The sequence below is a fragment of the Microtus oregoni genome, unplaced genomic scaffold (assembly GCF_018167655.1).
Source record: "Microtus oregoni isolate MIOR12 unplaced genomic scaffold, Mior012 000000F_ref0000247, whole genome shotgun sequence".
Classification (NCBI taxonomy): domain Eukaryota; kingdom Metazoa; phylum Chordata; class Mammalia; order Rodentia; family Cricetidae; genus Microtus; species Microtus oregoni.
The window spans coordinates 26,737,408-26,761,117 of record NW_024543059.1 but is presented as its reverse complement, the minus strand read 5'-3'; the positions used below and the strand labels follow the sequence as shown (position 1 = coordinate 26,761,117).

Below are 23,710 nucleotides of genomic sequence, written 5' to 3'. Positions count from 1 at the left end.
TCAAACTGACTTTGCAACTTAGAATGGCCTTGAACTCCTTGATCCTCCTGCCTCTGCTTCCCAAATCTGGGATTAATAAGTATGCACACCACCATGCCCAACTTTGACTGATAGTTCCCTGACAGTGATGTTGAATTCCTTTGTGATAGATTGATAGGTAGGTCGACAGATGTTCCTGATCAAAGGAATGATTTGTAAATGTAGTCTGTAATTATAGGGATTTTCTTTTTTATCTCTTGATAGTATCCCTTGAAGTATAAGGCTTTTGATCCTCTCTTTATGTTTATACTCTTGTTATACTTAAGAAATAGCTTTGTAGCCCAAGGTCACAAAGATTTCCATTCATGGTTTCTTCTGAGAGTTTCCTGCTTCTAGCTCCTATGTTCAGAGCTATGCTGTTCCTGGAGTTGTTTCTGCATCTGGAATGAGGTGGTGTCTAAATCCATCTTCTCTCATCCACATCCACGGGTGTCTAAATCCATCTCCTCTCATCCGCACCATTTATATGGAGACTCTTCTTTCCCCCATTGAATTGTCTAGGTAAGATGACATTTTGGTAGGAAAACCTAGATATTTTCTCCTGTTACATATAAGACATCTTATTCTTTTTCTCTTTGGAAGGATGTTTCGGAAACATTAATCCATCCCCAAGACAAGTTCTCCCTTAGTTATAGATTTAATATCCAGTCTTGAAAAATGTATTTTCTGCCCCAAGAAACTAGTTTTATTTTTAGAAGTGGGTTTGATCAAATATGCAGAAGACCTACAATTGGACAATGCTTTGACCTCAAACAAGAAAAGAATATGTGGTATTTCCAAGGAGTGCATTACATATATGTGATGTGTTTAGTGTTAGTAAATGTCCGTGTCTGTGTCCATGTCCGTGTGTGTGTGTGTGTGTGTTTTGAAGTCTCCTACTTCTGAGTCTGAGAGCACTTTGTAAAGGACCATATTCCCCTCAATTAGCTTAGGGTTCAGTGGATGTACTCAACATACAAGGAACTGGACAGAAGTGGCCCACAGGAACCACTGAATGATGTGATCAGGTATGTTGGTAGATAATAAGGAGATTCAAGACAGGTAACAGTGTCAGGTTCCTTTGCTCTTGTCTTTGAAGAAAACTGGTTTGTATGACAGGTTAAAATCAGGCAAGGGAGGCCAGAGCAAGAGTGATGAGGTATGGTGTAGTTCCAAAGGTTTTAATTTTTTTGCCATTCCAGTGGGCATGTGGTCAGTCTTGGAGATATATCCACCCAACATACACACCCCGCCAAGGCTATAGAAAGAGAATAGTCTTTGATATTAAGATGGATGGTGTTTCCCTAAGCCTGGCTGCTCACCTCATGCTTCTGTCTTCAGTTTCCCTGACACCACACTGAGAAATGCATTTTGAGACTCAGCACCAGCAACTGGAGCTTCCTGTACTTGCAAATCCATTCTCTGCTTCATGGCACAGACCCAAGGCTTAGGAATACTTTTTGCTTTAAAAAAGTAAATTTAGACTTGATTAAATCACTGTCACACCAGATTATATTTTTCAAATGTTTTCTACATAAACTGTGACTTATATGTAGGTTTCATTTGTTCCTCAAGTCTTTGAGGTGTAGGTATTAGGCACATATCCCAAATGAGGTATCAGGCACCGAGGTAGCAAATGGAAAAGAATGATCTAGATGCCCCTGTCCTCAGTCAGTCTTCCTCATCCTCTTAGTGATCTGCTGGCCCCAAAAGAAATGAACCATTGACTTAATTCCCAAAGAATCCCCACAAGAGCCCAGGATGTGCTAGGAATAGTGACTTTCTAGTCAGTTCTGCTTGTGAAAGCACATTTCCCAACCTTTTAGAGTCAGACAATGCCTATAGTCATGAATGAGCCTGAGACCAATCCTCAGTGGATCAGAGTCCCTTATGATCACTCACTGCCCTGCCTATGGGCACGTGTTGTTGATTGGGAGAATGGATGTGTTCTAAAAGCTGCCTTTGGGATACCCATTTTTCCTCAGTAACCGAGCAGGCCATCCTTATACCATAGACAGACCAGGAGGGGCATTTGGGCTACTGCTGTCTTGGCCATTTACAGCAAGTCAGCCCAAAGCCTTCCTTGCACTATTGTCCAAAGTGGCCAGTACAGATGTCCTAGGCAGTCAGGCTCTGAGTAAGGCCTGTGAAGACTGTAGGTGTAATTATCTGTGTTGGAAGAAGTGGGAGAGTCGGTCATACCGAAGTCAAGGCTAAAGTACAGTTCCCATTGTTGAGACAGAGAGATAGTGACAGGCCTGGGATGATGAGAAGAATGCCAGCTAATTGCGCCTGAATCTGCTTGGATATTTCAGATGAGATCTAGACATGAAATCTTTAAATTAGGCCAAGAAAAAAAAATTTCCCTTCATTTTGTGAGCACCTAATCACCCATGTCAACATCTTGTTTTACTTAGGGAAATTTGTTCTCACCCTGATTTGATTGATTTCCTGTGTTAACTAGTTGATCTCAAGTTGGATTTTACTGTTTTAATTGTTGCTATATGCCCAATCTATCAGAGGGCATAGCTCTGCTGTGGTGAGAATCTGCCCAGCATGGTACAGGGGCAGAGGTTGCTCGACTTATGGTTTTGAATACAATCCCAAGGTTGGAATTGGTCTATACTGAAAAATTAAATTTCAATAGATGAATTTTATACAAGAATGAGCAAGAAAGACCAATGGGATGATATAGTTTGCTGGGCTGTGCTCTCTTCCTAAGAAATGGTTGGTTCTTTGGGGCCAATAAGGAATTTATCATGCAATGCTGTACCTTAGTTGAGTTAATATAACCATGATGAAACACCACAAGCAAAAGCAGACTGAGGAGGAAAGGGTTAGTTTGGCTTACACTGTATGTCATTGAAGGTAGTCAGGCTAGGATCCTGGAGGCAGGAACTGATGCAGAAGCCATGAAAGGGTGATACTTACTGGCTTGCTCAGCCTTCTTTCTTATAGAACCCAGGATCAGCAGCCCAGGGATAGCACCACTACCCACCATGGGGCTAAGTCCTCCCCTGTCACCACTAAGTAAGAAAATACCCTCCAGGTTTGCCTACAACTTGATCTTAATCGAGGTTCTCTGAGGAAATCCACATAGACAGTATTTGGAATGGAGTGACGAGTCAAGAAACACCATGTGGGTTTCCTTAAGCGGTTATTTCAGGGCTGGGGAAATGACTAACAAATGCTTGCTTCACAAATATGAAAACCCGAGTTCCATCCCCAGAACCCATGTAAAAATGCCAAGCATAGTACTACATTTTTATGTTATTTTTTTGCTCAGGAAGCAAGAACAAGAGGATCCCTGGTAAGGCTGAGACCACTACCAGACCCTCTCAAAGGAGATAAATGGCCTTCCTGAGGATGGTGCCCAAGGTTACCCTCTGACCTCCACACGAAAGTGTATACATGTGCACACATGTTCAAACCAGAAAAGATTTCAACTTCCTATTGGGTCAGGGGCAGGGTGTGTGCCTAGCATGGCGAACCTAAAATACTGCAGTTTCCAGGACTGGAAAGAGTGGAGGGGTGGCCTGGTTAATAATCTAGTTTAAAAATGTCAGAAAAGAGGAAGAGAAACAAAAGTGTGTGTGGTTGCGCTCTGCCCCAGAAGATTGTCCTGTGTGATGGATCTCTCTGGGGGTTTTGTGTAGTTGGTTGTTTATGAGACACCAAAACTGGGGTGCCCTATAGGAACACAGCTATCCTCTGTTTAAACATTGATGGAGTTTGTATGGAATGCTCTTAGGGTGTGTTTGTTCTCCATGGGCATGCAGCAGTAAATTCCCCTTTGATTTTAGTCATGAAAGTGAAAGAACAGATGTATATACTTTTTTTTAAAAAAAAAGACAATCATGGTTATTTCTTATTATCTTCTAGCTATATCACCAAAAAGATATATGTAGGTGGATGTTTCTTTCCCAATCCTGGCCACCAGTCTCTAATGACTGACACAGAGGCTTAATATTACTTAAAAATGCTCAACTGATAGTTCAGGCTTATTATTAGCTAACTCTTGTACTTAAATTAACATATATATGTATGTATGTGTGTATTTTAATCTATGCTTGCTTGACCACGTGGTTCATGGCTTGTTACCTCGTGTTCTACACATCCTGCTTCCTCGACAACTGCCTGGCATCTCCTGACTCTGCCCTTCCTCATCCCAGCATCTTAAGATCGATTGTCCTATCTCACTTTCTTCTGCCTTGCTAAAAGGGCAATCCGCTTTTTTATTAACCAATAAGAGTAATACATATTCACGGAGTACAGGATTGTTCCACAGCATACGTATGTCTTTATGTTGTGATATTTCTCATGTTAGCTACAACTTAATTCATTTTGAGATAGAACTTAGCTATTTAGACTCTTTCGTGTGTATTCTTCTGCATCGTATCCATTCCCAGGCACTCCCAGGCCCAGGCAGCTCAATAAAAAGCACCCTAGAGACAGCCTAACAGAGAGACCGTGGTGGTTTCATTTTCAAGGCTCGCATATACTTTTTAGTACTCATGTTTTCATGCAGATTTCCTTTGACATACAAAGGGGTATATCTCAGTGAACCCTTCATAAGATGGAAACACCCTAAGTGCTAAGAATGAGTAGAGTACACTTAATCTACCCAGGAAACATAGTCCACTGCAAAGCAAGGGTTCTTTTCCACTGGTGTCGGGTGGCTGGCTGTTGCTGTCAAGAGTCCCTAGACACACTGGGTTCTGTATCACTAGTCCAGGCACAGATATAAAAACTCGGAGTTTGGCTTCTATTGTATGTATATGGTTTAGGTACCGTAGTGAAGTTCCAAAGTCAAAGCGGTTGAGTCAAGATCCATCTGTGTTCATTAGTCGCCTATGTATGTGGATGTGTCTGTGTGCATGCTGTGTGCTGCTTCTTTCACTTTGTTTGCTAATTTTACACCCACTGCATCCAATTTAAGTTGAATGGTCTGTGCGAGATGCTTTTTTCATGACATGCTTGCACCTGGGTGACAAGACGCAGGCCTCAACCTTCTCATTACCTTGGCTGTTCTATTAAAAGTAACTTTGCTGGTGAATCATAGCAGACCCTGCCTCATTCATTTCGTGTGTCAATTGCTTGTGATCTGGCAAAGAGAACACATTCTACAAAACTCTATTGGTTATCACCTTCTGAGGAATGCTTGGGAAATCCCTGAGGACTGACGGGTAATTTTCCCAGGGTTTTTGGCCTGGTGTAGCTATACAGAGGAGACTTTTTCCGAAGGAATGTCCTTGATTACATCCTGGGATTCCTGTATTTAAGTGCTTTCAACTTTTTGAAGTTGTGGACCCCTTTGAAAATCCACTGAACGCTAGAAAACCTTTTGCAAGAAATACATACATGCAAAGCTAAAATAAGCAGTTTCAGGGGTTAAAGATGCTCATGTGAGTAACTTAGTTTGTTTTTATAAAAAAAAAAACTCCCCTGACTTTGCATTGCAGTTAGCAACCATCTCCTGTGGTCCCTGGAACAGATTTTGCACGGGCATGACTGTGAGTCTGTGTCTCGGATTAGCTGTCTGTGTACCGCTCCCCTCCCCACACCAAGCAGAGACTTCCTCTGTGGTGGTGGGAGGAGGGTCCTCAACCAAAGTGTCTGCACTCAGCGGGTTCTTTCTGTTTGGAGAATTTATCCTCCCGCAGTGTGAAGGTGGGGGTGCATCCATCTGTGAGTGAGGACAATAATACCTTCTACAGTGTGGTGCCTGGTATGTGTGTGCACGAGCATGCATGCATGCATTTGAATTCATGTTTGTGCATGTGTATTTATAGCTACTGCATTCTCCTTTGCAGGTCCAAATCGGCTGGGCTTGCCAGTACAGAATTACAGTAGTCCAGACCGGGTTCTTTCTAGGGTGCAACCATTTTCTAACCCCTGTACTAAATTGCTTAGGGGAGGGTAACATCTTTCCATAGCTGTAGGAACCAGAGGGGGAAAACTGAGTGTCCTCTATCATTCTCTGCCTGATTTCCTTCACACGGGGTATTTCACTGAAGCTGGAGCTAGGCTGGGCCAGCAAACCCCAGCTTTCCTAAGACATCACCCTGAGAGGGGGCAGTGCCTCCCAGAAAAATCAGGAGAGGCCCTACTTTTAAGAGCAGTCTGGGAGGGGAGGAACAAGCCGGGTGACCTCTGAGGAGATTTCCCAACAATCCACATTTAAGGTGATGACAAAGGTCTGGACTTGGGACCACAGGAAAGGAAACGAATTCCAGAGTCTCCAAGCAGCAGGAAATAGCAGATGGATTAGAATTTGAGAAAGGGGCTGAGTGGGCCTGTGCGCCTTAGAACTCCAAAGGGAGGGAAACTTGAGAAAGGCCCAACTTAGGCTGGCCAGACCTGTGTGTGGTAGGCTGTGTCTGGGCAGGACTAGGGCAGCAGAGTAAAAACAGGAGCCTGGCCCTGGGGATGTAGCATGGCGGTCACCATCGGCAGAGGCAGCATGAAAATGTGTGAAATTGTTTAAGAGCCAAGGCACATTTGTTTATTCTCTCTTTGACATTTTAAAGACAGATACTGACATGCATGCTATGTTTGTGGTCTGGGATCATCCTAACACCCAAGGTAGTCACTGGCAATGCGCTTCATCTGTAAGCTGAGAGCAAGGAAATGACCTCACTCTAAGGCAGGGCCAGAGACTCCATACCATGCATTTCCTGTACCACCACCGCTGACAATTCCCAGGTGCTGGCTGACTGCCCTAACTGCTGATAGGAGCCATCGATCAGCTGTTTCCTCTGGCTGAACCTGGTGCCCACCTCACTTCACTGTCTGGCTCTCATCAGCATTCGTTCTAAGTGGGGATGGGCACACACACATACACACACTCCTTAAGGAAATGGCATGTCTTCATTTTCACTTCCTGTCCTAGCCTCCCTTGGGCTTCTCATGGTAATTTAACTATAGTTTATGAATATTGGACCAATATTTAGATGGCAGCTGGTTCTCTATGTTGGCATCCTTCCTTAGTTTAGGGACTTGTTGCCCTAGTAGGGTGTTATTTATGAAGGTGGTGCCTGGAGCATCTCTGGGCCTGGTGTGAGCCTGTGTTCACAGCCCAGGAGCAGTAGGGTCCTGGGAGATACTTAGAATAAGATTCAGACTGCAAGTACTCGTGCTTTCTCCAAGCTTCTTCCCCCAAGAGAATGGCCTGAACAAGTGATAAGGTTTCTTAATTATTCTGAGAAAGTGTCTCTTTTTCTTTGCTAACTTGTGGAGGTCTTGTGTTTTATTCATCCTTTAGAGACACAGGGGTTAGTCTGAAGGATTGAAGCTGGTTTTCAAGGTCATCTGAGGTAAGTTTCAGGGATATAGCACTGCCATGGTCCTTGGATGACATAAAGGTGAATTATAGAAGCAGCTCATGTGGTTGGAGATTGACATGTAATATAGGAGAAGTTGGAGGCACAGGTAAGGGTGGACATTGACCAATGTATGTATGCAGCAGCTCTGTGAACCATGACGATAAAGTGTACTTAAGATACAGTCTTGTTTTTGTTTGTTTTGTTGGTTTTTTTTTTTTGAGACAGGGTTTCTCTGTAGCTTTGGAGTCTATCCTTGAACTAGCTTTGTAGCTCAGGCTGACTTTGAACTCACAGAGATCCGCCTGCCTCTGCCTCCCAAGTGCTGGGATTAAAGGTGTGCACCACCACCACCCAGCTTAAGATATATTCTTATTTTCCAAATTGTTCTCTTGACTACTTCTAGGTTGCTAAACCAGAGCCACTGAGTCCTATTTCATTTACTTTTATCTGTTTTATTTTGTAAGCATCAATCGATGTGTAATTTACATATAGACATTTATAACAGTGTTTACCACTGCTCAATAAATATTTGAAAATGAAACACCTTTGTGAGCTAGAACTCAATTTATAAACAAGAGAAATCCAGCCCCTAGCTATATTCTAGTATGCCCTTTCTTGCTTTCCAACCTCCATGGAATGACCACAACCAGACTTTTTTGACCACCTAGTGATTTGCTATGAAAAGCAAGCATCCTTGTGACCATCCCCAGACCAAGCAATAGCTACCACCATCTCTGAAGATTCCCCTCACTGGTCCTGTGTTGTTGGAGGAGGCCACTTGTTGGTCCTGGCTGCTCAAATCCCACCCCCTCCCCCCGAAATAATCATTACAGAAACTATATTAGTTAAATTACTGCTTGGCCCAATAGCTCTAGCTTCTTATTGGCTAAGTCTTACATCTTGATTTAACCCATTTCTATTAATCTGTGTATCGCCACGTGGCTGTGGCTTACCAGCTAAAGTTATGGCATCTGTCTCCAGCGGGACTACATGGCTTCTCCTGACTCTGCCTTCTTTCTCCCAGCATTCAGTTTAGTTTTCTCTGCCTACCTAAGTTCTTCCCTATCAACAGCCAAGGCAATTTCCTTTATTCATCAATGGTACTCGCAGCATACAGAGGGGGATCCCACATCAGTCCTGTCACTGTGTCAAACCCTTTTCACTATGTGACCATTTCCTGGACCTTGGTAGCAGTCATTCCCTTGGGTCCCCTGACCCTACATTTGTGGGTTTCAGGTGCTTCAAAGTGAAAACAAGAAGCTGCTGGCCTGCTAAGTTGAGTGGTGTGCAACTAGAGAGCCTTGTGGCCTGTCTTCCTTGAGACTTACCCAGCAGTGAGGTCTCCTTTTGGCAGGATACCCTGTTGCCAAATGGCTAAGGAAGGCCACTTGTGTGCCTCTGAATACAGCTAGTTGATGTGTGGCATGATTTTTATGCACTGGTATATCAGTCCTTTGATTCCACCACAGTTGTCTACCTGCAACCTCCAGCTAGGTTCCTGGTTATTTAGCTATGTTCTGAGCATCGGGCTGGTTCTCACGGTGAGTCTGGAGCCAGCACTGTGCATCAGTGAGAAGCTCTGGTGAGCTTCTTTTACAGGTAACCCAAGTGAGCAAGGAAGACACAGGGTACTTCTGTTTGAACTTGGGCCTCCCTCTGGGTAGATTAGCTTTCTTGTACTGTCTGACAAAGTATCGTAGACTGGATGGTATAAATGATAAGCTTATTTTTCTCATAATTATAAAGGTTGGGGAGCCAAGTTCAAAGTGCTGTTGAGATGGTTTCTGGTGAGCGCCCTATTTCCTGGATTATAGATGGTCACCTTCTCACCACAGTTTCTCCAGGTTTCTTGTGCATATTCAGAAAGCTGGGGAAGAACCATGTCTTCTGGTTGTCTGGTGTCTGTACCTTTTCTTATAAGGACAGAAGTTCTCTCAAGGCTCCACTATTATAATCCATCTAACTTTAATTGCTTCCTAAAAGCCCTGTCTACAAATCAAGTCACACTCATTGTTATGGCTCAACTATATATATAGTCCATATAACTTAGTCCTTGATGCTGGTAACATTGAGCATCTACTCGACATGACCTAGAATTACCTAGGAAAGAAGTGTCTGGGCTTGCCTGTGAGGGACAGTCTACATTAGGTTAAACTGAGAAAGAAACACCCACCTCAGCTGAAGGTAGCACCATTATCTGGGCTGGGTTCCTATTCTCAATACAGAAGAGAAACTGAGCTGAGAGCTAGCCATGTTTCTATGCTTCTTAACTACAGAAGCAGTGTCCCCAGCGGCCTCCACATGCTCCTGCTGCCTTCATTTCCCCACCCTGATTGGCTGTACACTCAAGCTCAGAGCCAACAGGAATCTTTTCTCCCTTGGGCCACTTTAGTCAGAGAATTTCCCAGTGGCAGGGAAAAGGATGATTACAAGCGTCGTGAGTGGAACATGCGTGGTTACTCTACATGTACGGCGGCTCATTTTCATTGGCACCCTTACGGGGAGTTAGAGACACCTATGGGGTATGGCATTCCAGGGAAAGATCATGAGGGCTTTGGCCTAATGAGTGAGCTAATCCCTTGATGGATTGTCTAGTAGCATGACTGTTGTATGGCAAAGGTACAACCTGGAACCCAATAGACAAACATGAATATACCGTTAAGAACCTGTATCTTGCCCTGGCCCCTCCTCATGATTCCTTCTCTTTTTCCTGTCTACTGCATGCTTCTGCCAGCATAATTTTTTGCCCAAGTATGCGCGGCAAACAACTACGGACTGACATCTTTGTAACTGTGAGACTAGACATGCCTTTCCTTCCTCAGGCTGCTCTGTCAGGCATTCTGTCACAGTGGATCCATACACACCCTCAAGTGCTTTGCCTCCTTTCCCAGGCTCTCCCCTCACAAGTTAGCAGCCCTCCCTCATGGCCTTGTCGGTGGCTGCTCAACATTCAGTTCAAACACAAATGCTGAGAGATCGGGACTCAACATGCTTGATCAGGTCTCAGGGACAGTCATGGACCCATCCTTCCAAATAATGTTTGATTTCGCAGAAGGAACATTTAACTCTTCTCCGATTGCCTTGGAGCTCTCTGGCCCTTTGGAAGCCCATGGGGTCTCATTCCCCACACAGTGAAGGAATTTTAGACAAACTGTCTCCACCTTACTTCTGCCTAAAACCCCAGCTTTTCCTAGGCAGAGGGGAGGCAGTCTAGTTTACCAGTAAGGAGATGGGGACCAACTTAGAGAGACAATAGAAGGCTCTTTAAGTCACTGACGGGGACTGATAACGTTTATTTTAAAATTGTGGACCAAAATATAATGTGTTTTAAAGCTTTCAAAATTCAGCCCAGTGTGGTAGCCACGTCTGTAGCATGCAGAAGTAGAGACAGGAGGATGATTGAGCGTAGGTTCAGAGAGCTGGAGGTCAGAAGGTCAAGAGGTCAAGGACAGCCTGGGCAACATCTTTGTCAAAGACAAAAATGACTCCCACTACCCCCTAAACAGGTTTCAACATCTATTTTAGCTTGTTGGGATAGGAATGTGGGCATCAGCTTCATGCAGCCAACTTACAGGGCTGCTTCACAGAACCATGGTTGCACAGGCACACTGGTGAGCAAATATGCCTGGGGGAGGGTGATCTTGTTAGGGTACAAGCACGTACCTGAACAGCAAACTCTTTATGGCTCCCTGAGCATCTCCGATGCAGTCACATGACCAGGCACAGCGTGTTTCTGAAAAGAGACTTAGAGGCTCACTTGGTCCTCCACACTCATAAATACTGCCCACAGACTCTGATAAAGGGGATCAGGAGTGTTTGCTCAGTCAACAGAAGCAAGGGAAACCTCTGTTGTAACAAGTGACAGGAAGGAGGAAGGGAGAACAGTAAAGGACTCCTGTGCACCCATCAAAGAGGTCCCCAGTGCAAGTGTTCTGAAGAGAATCCCAGTCCCACCTTTTGGGCCCAGGGTTTTGACTGATGACTTGTCAACTAACCTTTCTACCTGAGTTATCATCTTTCGGCTACAACCATGTTCTCAGGGACATTTTTTCCACACTCTGCAGTTCTCGCTCATCTGAGAATCTGTGCCTGGCTTGGGGCCCATCGTGGACACGGAGTCAGGAAACACTTGATGAAGTGTTTGTCAGAATAAGAGATTTGTCAAGGCCCCTCCCATGTCCCGAGGTGAACCTGCTGGGGGCTGTTCTTACTGTCTTGCCTGTTCCAGAAACCCCTGAGCCCTGAGCCAAGGTCATTGGAGGAACTTGATGCTGGCTTCTTGGAGGTCTCCTCCCATCCAGTGGGCCCTGTAGATGGAAAGTGCCATCTTGTTCCGAGGGTGAGAAATCTGTGCAGAATCTCAATCCACTTGGCTCACACTGGTTGTGGCCTGTTGAATATCAACAGTTATTTATTTCTCCCCCCACCCTTCCCCTCTCCTGTTCTGTTTTGGTTTTTACAGAGCATAGCAAACTGTTGGGAGAAATTCTTTTGCTTCTGACTTCTAAATTCCACAGGAATATTTACTCCTTATGCTGACATCTTACACTCAGGCCCCTTACTGCATCAGCAGGCATAGCTTCTAGAAGCTACTGCTTCACCCAACCCAGAGACCTTCAGTTCCTGGTTCAGAACTTGCTACATGATTTTCCCAAGCCTGGGATCTTGGACATGCCTGAGAAACTGATCCAAGAGTGTCTGTATCCTCAGCTGTGATATTATTATCAAATTGACTACAGAGAACAAGGCCTAGCCCCCATGACCTCTCCTGAATCTGATCTATGTTTACAAGCACCCTGAGACAGAGCAGGGTCTTGTCGAGTGTAAGTATACTACACATTTAACTCAGTTCACTGGTGGAGTTGCTGCCAGGATTACACAAGCAAACAGTAAACTGTATAGTTAAGTGGGGACACGCTGCAGGGGACAGGAATTTTCCAAGTAGAATGTGCCAGCATGTTGACTCTTGGCGTGGTGGACAAAATGAAGGTGACTCCATATCCCTCCTAAATCTTTCACTCCCAGCCATTCTCCTGTTGCAGAAAATAGAACTCCCTTACTTCTACTGACTTGTGCTTTTGCTGTTACATCTAAGAAGGCACTGCCTCCACCTCAGGCCAAGATTTCCATCACTGCTTTCTGATGATGCTCTAATTCAAGCGCTTGTATTTGGGGGTTTTATCCTTGCGATTTAAGTGTTGTGTGTGGCATGAGGTATGGCTACACCTTTCTTCCGTATGTAGCTGTCCAGCACCATTGTTGAAAAGATACTTCTTTGCTTATTGAATGATTGTGGTACCCTTGTCAAAAATCAACAAACCCTAAATGTGCGGATTTAATTTTTTGGACTTTGAGTCCTGTTCCCATGATCTATATGTCTATCTTATGTTAATACCATACTGTTTTGATTATTCTAAGTTACATGGAGACTCAAAATCAGAACAACAGAACTTCAACAACGCACTTTTTAAATCTTTACCCTGTTCATTTACTCCTTCATCTAACCTCGTGTGGGCTATTAAATCTCTCAGCTTCCCAGGGCTCTTCTCAGACAGAGACTGTAAGGCATGGACATCTTTTGTTGGCTGTGGAATTGTCTACAGTGCTGTTTGGGAAAGGGACCAGTGACCTTCTTTGAGGCCACTGCTCTAATATGCTGCATGGTATAGGAATAAAGACCATGACTAGCTCATCTATATACATGGCTGATGCTAAGGGACGCAGAAAGACTAGGGGCAAGCAGAGCGTATCCTGGTGGGGAAATTGCTAAGACAAGTCAAAGTCTCGGAAAGCAAGGCACCGTGCCCCAGGAGGTAGGTGCCCCACGGTGAGACAGAAAGTCATGGCACAGCAGGTGTAGAGTACAGAGCTTCTGAGTCTGTCTGGCCACTTCCCTCACCAGCCTTTTGGAGCCTTACCATGAGCAATGTTTCCTGGTTGTTTTTTAGATCCTATGCTGCCACAGGGCTCTGGGGTCCTTCGGATGACCAGTGACTTACTATGCAGAGGCTATTCTGCATGGTAGTGAGTCCTGGCGATTCCCCGATTTCAGAAATAAGCTGAGAGGAGATGACCCAAGCAGATCAAGTAATTTGGAGAGAATAATGGGAACAGGAGCAGCACTGAGATGAAAATGAAATTTCTTTATTGCAGCTGAGAAGCAGTTTCTTTTGCCCAACATGAAGGTTATTTCTGGGTTTGGAGATTTTGTTTTAGGATATTCTGATTTGTTTTTGCCACTTGCTGCGATGTATTAGTATCTCCAGTGCTCAGAACACTCTGGCAGTCATCCATGGATGTATGCAGCGTGCTGAGAAGTGTGAGCCACCTCAGACACATTCCTGGCTGAGGTGGAACCAGGTCATCCTCCGCCTGCCTCATTCAGCTCTCATGCTGTAACAAGTGCCCCTTGCAGTATGCTTAGTGCCACGTGGGTTGCATTTTGTGCCCCTCCTTGTAATTTCGCTGTTTCAAATGACTTCCGAGCCTGGCATTCAAGTGTAGTGTTCCTAAGAGTGAGGTGCCAGGATGGGCCTTATAGAGCCCTGTGGAGAAAATCCTAGAGAGGAGAAAGAACGGTTATGCATCCTTGTTCAAATGTGAATTACATGGGCATGGATTTAATGGAAGTGAATCAACAATATATAATAACAAGTCTTTATATAAATATATATATGTATATATTATTTTAAAAGTATATATAACTTACCTATTATTACAAATGAGAATCAATCAATACTGGCTATTTTTCATTCGTCACCTATTAGACTTTAAGACCTTTCTTTGCTCTTAAATGTTATCCCCAAGTTCAGTTGCACCTATACTTACTGTTTGAATCTCTACCAACTTGCAGACAGTTGTCAATAAAGATGAACATAAGATACTCGACAGTGACAGGCGCATCGAATGAACAGATATGAGTTACTCCCTTTTCACAGATAGTATGAGGGCCCAGTGGAAGGTCGGCTGGTGTCGGTGCGATGTGCAGTGGGCAAGGAAAATTGACTGTTAGCTCGCAAGCGGAGCCCCCGTGCCTCTGACTAAAGGGTGACAAGGCCAACAGCTGCAGGTGGTTTACACACTGTGGTTTACTGCAGAAACCGGGCTTATACAGTTGTGTGGTGTTTACTCCGTGAGTCTACAGCAGATCAAATAGATAGTCTTGAGTTTATGAATTATAAGCTTTCGTGCAGCTCTTTACTGAAAAAGTAAATAATTAAGCCTCTTCATCCGATTGCTCTCCGCTGTGTTGTGTTCCCACAGAAGGAAAGAAGAGGGAGGGCCCATGTGTGGTCAGCATGGCCAGGAAGGTGTGGGGGGTGGGAACTCCAGTGGCATGAATTAAACATCCCCTGGTTTCAGAATCCATTATTTCCTCTATGTCTACATTCATCTGTATGTATGCGCTTTTCTCCTGTTTATCCCAGGGTTTCAGTAGAGGCGGGACAAATCCCTGCTTAAGTACACATGCAGTTATGCATCCCATTGAGTTGGCTGGGACCTTCCTGCATTATCTGATTCCTGTAGCGCTGTATATCTGGGACAACAGTCCAAGGGGGTGGGCCTTGTTTCTGTTTTTGGCTCCTGCCTTTACCCCTGCTGTGGCATTTGGAATAAATGAAATATACAATATGTTAATGGTATGAAGTTTAAGTCCAATATGATACCTTAATTTAACCTCTTTTTATTTGCATTCTATTTCTTTATTTTATAGCAGGGTGGGGCATGTTCATGCAATGGTGTGTGAGGTGGGGTCAGGCGACAACTTATAGGAGTTGGTCCTCTGTCCTCACTATGTGGGTTGTGGGGATCAAACTCAAGTCTTTTACCTCCTGATCCATCTCAAGAGCCCCACTGTAGCTCCTAAAGAGGTGGAAAGGGAAAGGCTTTTAAAAGATCTCTATTCCCTTTACCACATCCCAGAGGCAACTACCACTAAGATTGGAATATGTATATATATATATATATATATATATATATATATATATATATATATCTCAAGTCTTCTGCTCTTTAGGCTTAGGAACATTTGACCTCAAACAGAAGAAGCCTTTGCTCTATTCCATCTACCTCCTTATGGAAACACACGTTAAAATTTATGAAAATATTCTCTGCACACACTTATTCATTGTTGTCCATTAACTAAGCTTTGGGGGAAGTGCCAAAAGGTGTTAGAGACAGAGCATCCTTCATTTCTATCCTGCTCCAACATTGATGATCAATCTTGATTATTAACTTCATTTGATGGAGACAAGACAAGACAAGTCAATCCCATGTCTGAGTGAGTCCATGAGGGCATGACCAGAGAGGTCTAGACCATGGTGGCTTTGACCTAACAAATGGCTTACTCATTACTTGGTCCAAGACTCTTAAGGGGAATAACCTAGTGAAGGAAGCAAATCCCTAAACTTAACTTCAAATGGGGATATCTTGCCTGAACCTCTTCCTGTCTTTGCTGTGCTTTCTGGTTTCTGTGAAGAGGGCAGCTCTGCTCCATCCTGCCTATATGCTTCACCACAGTCTCCTATGAAGAACTAGCCAACCAAAGACTGAAACCTCTCAGACTGAGAGCCAAGCCTTCCTCCTTGAGGTGTCTCTCTTGGGGGTTTGTCACAGTGAGGACTGACTGTGCACCTGACTACTAAGCCTTTGTTTCCCTATTCAAAAAAAAAAAAAAAAAAAAGTCTCGTCCTCCATAGGGATGGGTCAGGCAGCTTTGTTCCTGGAGAGACGCTCAGTTGAATGGCAGTAGCCTTTCTGCTTCACTTTCATTCCAAGAAGCTATGCAAACGTGCGGGACTGGTGTTATATAATGGGCCCTACTATGATTTCTTTTGTGGAGAATTTTATGAATAGTGGGATGCAAGACACCTTGCTGACAGGAATTACAGTTAAAGAGATTCTGCAGAATGCAGCTGGCAGAGCAGATGTTGCAGTCTTTTTTTTTTTTTAAGTAAATTGATGCAGAGAAAGCTAGTTTTTCCCTATTTCCTGACAAGGACCAATGTAGACCTATGTAGTGGCCTTTTCCGGTTTGGTGCCTTGAGGAGCCTGAGGTGATCAGGGTCTGTGTTGGTTAGCTCTCCACCACTGGGATGAGTCCCCAAGAGAAGCATCTTCTGAGGAAGATATAGAGGGTCCAGTCACTGTCCATCAGATCCATCGCTTTTAGGTCTCCTGTGCAATCTGGGTGGGATGGCTGGAGTTGCCCAGGGGAGGAAATGTCTCACCACATAGCAGGAGAGCAAAAAAGGAGGAAGGGACTGAGTCCTACACTCCCCTTCAAGAGTACGTTCCCCAAAGACCTAAAGGCCTCCTCCCACCAAGCCCACCACCTAGACACCCACCACCTCCCAATAATGCCACCTCAGTGACCTCAACCCCAGGGCAGTTGGGAAACCTTAGATACAGACTACAGACTATTACATCCCTGGTCTCCAGTGCCCCTGCCCTGAATAGTTGTTTCTTTCCATGAAACACTGAATACTGGTGGCCTGTTTTCCACAGGAGTTCCATGGTTTAGTTACCATTTATTTACCTAGCAGATCTCACATTGCTGGCGACCTGGGATTTTCTCTAGTCTTTGTTTACACATCCTAAGCATTTCGACGCCCCGGCTCATAACCTCACACAGCTCTGGTGTTGTGTGATCAAGAGCAGTTTTCTTCTATGTTTTCTTTGCTGCGTTTTATCACCAGGCTGGTAATGATTGCAATCAATCATTTTAAGCAATGGCCCTTAACCCACCCTTGTGCAAGAGAGTCTTATAAATAAACTGACCCTTTGTTTTCTAGGGTTTTTTTTTTTTAATCTAAGCATCTGCACCTTGGAAAAATTAAAATGCAATTATTGGAAGGCTCTTTTGCTGGCTGCTGCCCATAGCACTGCATGCTATGCAGTTAAAGTGGGAAGCCCATTCTGCCAGCACCCAGGGAAGTATTTGTGTGGCATTTAAGGTCTGCTGGTTCAGAACAGAGCCTTTAAGCAGGCATGTTCAGGACAGCAAGCACAGGACATCTGGCCATGTTATGCCTCCTTTCGCACCACGTGACTGCCTTAGAATGTATGCTTCTGATTGCCTATCATTGGTTCATTGACCCAGAATGACTGTGACCTGTGTTTCACACTGCAGTGTGTGTGTGTGTGTGTGTGTGTGTCCCATGCACACACCATCAGGGCTTGTAGCAGCTTACTATCTGCTTATTGCTGGACTGCCAGTGGCAACCCACAAAGCATTTTAAAACAGAACCAGAATATGGTCTTGAAGGCAATAGGCGGCCAGATTGCATCCTTTCTGGATGCTGTTTTCTTTCAACCCATTGTCTGTGTTGTTGGATTGTTAAGTCCATGTGCATAAAATGTCTTTGGAGACCAAAATAGCATTTAACTTATTTCTTTGTTGCTGCTACTACTGCTGCTGCTTTTAAATTCTGCATCCTTGGCTATGCATGTTGCATATTTCCAGAGAAAGGTCGGCCTGTGGTACAGCACCGCTGCTCATCTTGTGGAATGTGGGATGTGTCGCCCATTGGTAGCCCCAGAACTGCATCTCTCTGCAAAACCTGCTTGGGAGGCCCTTCTGTACCTCATGAAGGGGACCCAGAAAGAGGGAATGCCTTGTTTGTGCCCAAACTACGTGACAGCTTGATGATGTTTTTTCTTTGTGGTACTGTGGACCAAACCCTGCCCTCAGCATCACTCAGTTACCTCTAAGCTGTACTGAAAACCCTACTTTTCTCTTTCATGGAACCTCCAGGCATTGTTTCCCCCTCTTGCTCTGGAGGGGGAGGATAAGAGTGACCACAAATAGCGAAAGGTGTGGGAAGCACAGCAACCAGCACCCAGAGCTGGCTTCATGCTAAGGAAATAAGTTCATTTCTAAATGGGGAGGGGGCGGTCATTTTTAATGAGATAATTTCCCTTAGATAGTCCTCCTTCTTTCTGTGACAAATCCTTCCCTCCTGTGACATTTCAGGAAAATTAATGAAGGAGGTCTGAGCTCCAGCAGGATGGAGCTCAGTGGGTGGGTTGGTACCCATGGCGGTAGTGAGCAGGCATTGCTCCCTCAAGGGATCCCAGCATGGCACTGAGCCAGAATATAAAGCACAGCTGTGCTCCTCCATCAGCTCCCGGCCTCAGCCAATGGGACCTCACAAGGAGACCAGTTCATCCCCTGCCCCATTATATCCAGGCCTTTGTGAAGGTCAGCCTGCGCCGGGTGGATGACCAGTGATAGGGGAGGGCAGAGGGCAGAGGGCAGGCACACAGAGACCTCGCTGCCGTAATCTCTGGAGGAATGGACGTCCTGAGAACAGAGAGAACAGAAGTAACCAAGAGCTCTCTGGAAGGCAAGAAACCTGGAGCCAGCCTGCCGAAGACACTCCCCCTGCCCTGTGGCTGAGCTCGGAAGCCTTGCTCTCCTAGGCCATCCATGCTGTTCACCAGTGGGCCTTCCTCTCAGGGAAACCCTGGCCATTGGCTTACTGATGCCCACTCAGACCTCCTACCCTCTGTACTCTGCCTCTTTCCCATACCCCTGCCCTGTGCCGCTTTTCTCCCCGAGGGTCAGGACTAGGGGGAGACAAAAGTACAAAACTTAAGGATGTCCTTCTTAAGGACATGTACGAGCCAGAAGGACATCCTCCTTACGTTCCAAATCCAGCTTACTTTGCCGGTCTCTATCTCTGAGCCCTAAGTGTCAAACCAGGTGACCCGGGAAAGTCTCTCTCCTGTTTCTGAACTTGGTTTGGGTTGCCTCTGTTCTCAGTGATGAGAATGGAGGCAGATGCTTTGATAAGGCACGCAGCGCTCTGCCTGACCCACACCAGGAACCTGCGAGATGTTTGTGCTCACTGTCATTGCTATGGATACCTACACCGGCATCCTGCACAAGCCAGGCTCAGGGTCCTGCCTGGTAGGCAGCCGTGTCCCCATTTGCTCCTTTCCAGGCCGTGCGTGATTCTGGCTGTGTGGGCTTTCCCGGAGGTCAGGGCCTCCCCGTTCTGAAGAGGATGTGTTTTGTGTCTCTGCTGCAGGAATTGCTTACTTAGGAGGCGTGTGCAGCGCTAAGAGGAAATGTGTGCTTGCCGAAGACAATGGTCTCAATCTGGCCTTTACCATCGCCCACGAGCTGGGCCACAAGTAAGTATCAGACTCCAATATTCTGCCTCCTTGCTTCTTCCCCAGACACATTTCCCACTGGAACTCCAAGAGCCCCAGGACACAGAAGTTCTGTGCCTTTGCTGATGCTGTAATAAAAAGGTCCACCCCACGGACGGCCTCTCGAGTGTGGAAATATTAATGTGAAGTTTATTTATTCTCAAAGCCAGCAATGAGGTCTTCCTGGGCATCTTGGTTCGTGGTACTACTTTTTCCAAGCTCAGCACGGTCTTTTAATTCACTCCAAGGACATCATTCTAAAACGGTTGGATTTATCGCTAGGCTGTTCGCGTTCTGTTTTCTTTTCCGTCATTTCCAAAGCCCCACTTTCTGAATGGCCAATGCAATGTCTCTGTTTGGAAGAATCAGCTGCAACTCCCTTTGCACAGGGACGGAAAGTCTTTCATATTTTAATACTAAATAATCCTAGAGCCCTAGAGCCCAAAGGAGCCTTCTAGAGAATCTGGGGCAGCCTCCTCCATTTTCAGGGGCGAAAACTGGGTGTTAGAAGGGTTGCAGTCACCTGCAGGAAGTCCCAGGGGCAGATAGCCAGCCTATTCTACAACCGTGGCCTGAGCGCTTACCCTTTCTGCTAGAAAGGATGTCTGTTTTATGTTTCTCTGAAGGGAAAATCTGTGATGTGACTGTGTAAGAACTTTTTTAAAAAAATCAAATTGAGGAAACCTGAGCATGCAGAGCAGTGGGAAAATTTATATTGGATTGTATAGAACATAAATGGAAATCTAGTTCTTGGGAAATGGTCGTAAATGGTTTACTAATGACCTCCCCAGGAAGGGGTCCAAGTCCTTAACTGTTACGTCCAGTCGTTGCAAGAGGAAAGCCAGTGTATACAAAGGAGGGAAATGCAATTGTTTTCCTGGAGCAACAGCGAAGTCTCAGGCCTTCCTTTCTCTTTTGTCCTGTTTATCTGGTCCCATTTGTAGGAGGTTTGGCAGTTGACTCCTCTGGACAGGTTGGAGACCCTGATGTGGGGCAGAGGGAGACTGTGCTGTGTGGATGTTGTGTGTGTAGCATAGGAACATGTATTTATTGACCGAGGTCTAACAAAACCAGTCAGTGGCCCTGATGTACACCCTTGCTCCATGTCCATGCTGCTTCCTAGCTGTTGGTGACAGTACTTGGCCCTCACTATTTTTTTTTCATTGCATTTATATCCCTGCTTTCCAGTAGTTAAAACTCGGTACCCTAGGGTCTCATGAGCAAAGACCACCATGGCCTCAGTAGGTGCCTATCTCAGTATGTGAAAGTGAATCAGCTATTTAAGGGCTTTAAGAATGCAGAGCTTTGGGGATGAGGAGGGGAGCGTCTGTGAATAGTCAAATAAGATTATATGGAGGAGCTGGAGAAATGGCTCAGTGGGAGAAAATCCTTACCACTCAAGCGTGCAGGCCCGAGTTCTGATCTTCAGAACCCAAGTAAAGCTAGGTGAGCTAGCATGTGTCTGTAATCCCCACCCTGCTGTGGTGAGATGGGGCAGGCAGAAGCAGCAGACTCCCTGGACTCTCACAGGCCAGCTAGCCTTGTGGGTACCACAATTCACCTGAGACCATTACCACCATCTGGACTGTGTTCTGAGTCCACACACACACACACACACACACACACACACACACACACTCACACACACACACTGGGGGGGGGGGGAGACAGACAGACATTCAGATAGACAGATTGTTCTTAAAGATGGTTTGAGGGGCTGGACCATAAATGCCCTTTAGCTATAGACTGTGTACAGTTTCTTGAAGAATTCTTGATAGCTTGTTACTAAACTCTAATTTTACCTACAAAAACCAAACTCTATCGTGAATCAAAGCCAATTAGCTGCTAAGTAGTGGTTAAGAGCATGTACTGCTCTTTGTAGAGGATCTGGGTTCACGTCCCGACACCCACATCTGGCTGCTCACTGTGGTTATAAGGGACCTGATGTCCTCAGGCCTCCACAGACATCTGTTCGAATGTGATGGACAGAGAGACCCACACAGGCACACGTACATACATACACATACATTAAAAGAAGGATAAAGTTTTTGAGCTACTGGTACATCAATTGCAGTTTTCTGTGGCAGCATCTGGTACCACAGTCATTGTCACAGTGCTCTTTTTGTCACATACACTGGGGCACGCATATGCCACATTATGAAAGCACAGAGGCCTTTTCTTCCTGACGAACCGCTGGGTCAAAGACTGGCTGCTTAGCCCAGGAGGTCTGCAGTGCTGAATGGCTAGACGTAGGCATCCTTCAGTACCCGTTCAGCTATAGACTGTGTACAGTTACTTGTAGAATTCTTTATAGCTTGCTACTAAACTCTAATTACCTACAAAAACAAACACTGTTGTGAATGGAAGCCAATAAAGCCTGCCAGCATTTGGCCTCCTCCAAGTCTGGTGATTACAGTGTTCCCAAGGAAGTCTGTTGTCTGAGTAGTGTCTTTGTTGGGCTACAGCGCCCTACCCACCTCCAACCCCCACCTGCCAACCACATAATCCCTCTCTGAAATCCCCTCTAGTCACCCTGGTTAAGGACAGTGGGGGATGGGCCATATGGACTGCTTAGAAAAGAGAAGGCCTGCACTCTCTGCAAAGGCAAAGGCCAAACCCGAAATGGGTGATGCTCTGGGATAGTGTGTGGTCCTCCAATGTGTCCTTTTGGATATGTTGAGGGGGTCCCCAGGTCACTGATACTCTAGTCCCTGCTGACAAAGTACTGGTAAGGGGAGGTGTCAAGTGGACTGTGTGCATCTTTATACCAGGGTCTTGGCTCTTCCTTTCCTTCCTAGCATGCCCCCTTTTGTCAGGACCCTCTGTGAGCGGCTGTGCTCCATCCCACCTGCAGGTGGAACATTCTCCTTCCACATGAGCCACACGTTTCATTTGTGTGTGGACCATCTGACTTCATGATTTTGCTTCTGGTTTGATTTTAATAAAAAAAAAAATCTCCGCGGGTGTGAGAGGGAGTTTTTTTCAGCAGTGACCTCACCAGCATCTGAGAATTGTGCTTTCCTTCCTTTTCATTCTGGGGGATATCTTTGTATGTACGCCTAGTTTCATCTTGTTAAAAGATGATTAATTTTATGTGTATGTGTGTCTTGTCTGCATGTATGCTTGTGTCCCCTCGAGCTTGACTGGTGTCCAGGGACCTCAGAAGAGAATGTTAAATCCGCTGGAACTGGAATTGCAGACAGTTGTGAGCTGCCTTGTGGGTGCTGGGACTCAATCCTGGGTCCTCTAAGGGAGTAGCTGATGCTTTAAACCACTGAACCATCTTCTAACTCCACAGAGTTTTCTCTTAACTCTTTTGTCAAAGTTGATTTATTTGGGACCATAAAAGACTTGAATCCAATTTACAACCACCTATGTCCTCGATCATAAGTTAAGTAGACAGTTCTTGCACCGATAATGTCAATCATTCACAGAGGACACAGATTAGGAACATACTAATGGTGTTTAGGCTGGATCAGAACTTATTTGCTAACCATGTCCTAGAGGGCGGGTGCTGGGTAAGACGCTTCCCATCCTTTAAGTGAGTGAGCCAGCCTAATGGGTAGATATTGTTTAGCTCCTACTTGAGAACCAGAAGTTGGGAAATTAGAGCCGAATTTGTTGTCTTTTTAGCCTTTCGTACATACACAAAATGTGTTTAAAGCTACCCATCCCTCCCCTTCAATTTCTTCTCTGTGTGCCCCACCACTGTTCTCTCCCAATTTTGCTGTTTTTTTTTCCCCAAACCCATTGCATCTGCTTTGTGCTGCCAGTATGTGCATGAGCACAGGCCATTCCGTGCGGGGTGAGTAGCCTCTTAGGGGCCCCCTCCCTGAAGAAAACTGACTTTCTCCAGTAGCCATCAGCTGCCAATAGCTCCACAGCCAGGGGTAGCACTTGGTGACCGCCCCATGCTGGGATGCTGTCTGGCTTGAGCTCCCGCCAGTCTTGTGCCAGCAGTCACAGCTCCCGAGAGTTCATATGTGAAGTTGCCTGCTGCATCCAGAAAGTGCTGTCTTCCTGCAGTCAGCTATGGCTTCAGACTTAGAGTCTTTCCAGTTCTTTTCCCATGGTGATCCCTGAGCCTTGGGAGAAGGGGTGTGGTGGAGATGTCTGTTCATGGCTGTGCCCTCTGCCGTGGTGATCCCTGGGAGAAGGGGTGTGGGGTGATCTCTGGGAGAAGGGATGTAGTGGAGATGTCTGTTCAT

The 23,710-nt window shown here is 45.5% G+C and overlaps 1 protein-coding gene across 1 annotated transcript in view; it reads left to right on the top strand.

Moving 5' to 3' along the window:
- Positions 1–23,710, top strand: part of Adamts17 (ADAM metallopeptidase with thrombospondin type 1 motif 17) — a 291,689-nt gene that overhangs the window by 106,374 nt on the left and 161,605 nt on the right. Inside the window, exon 8 of the mRNA XM_041652890.1 lies at positions 19,379–19,484. Coding sequence (XP_041508824.1) covers positions 19,379–19,484 — 106 coding nt within the window. The remainder of the gene's footprint in view (positions 1–19,378; positions 19,485–23,710) is intronic.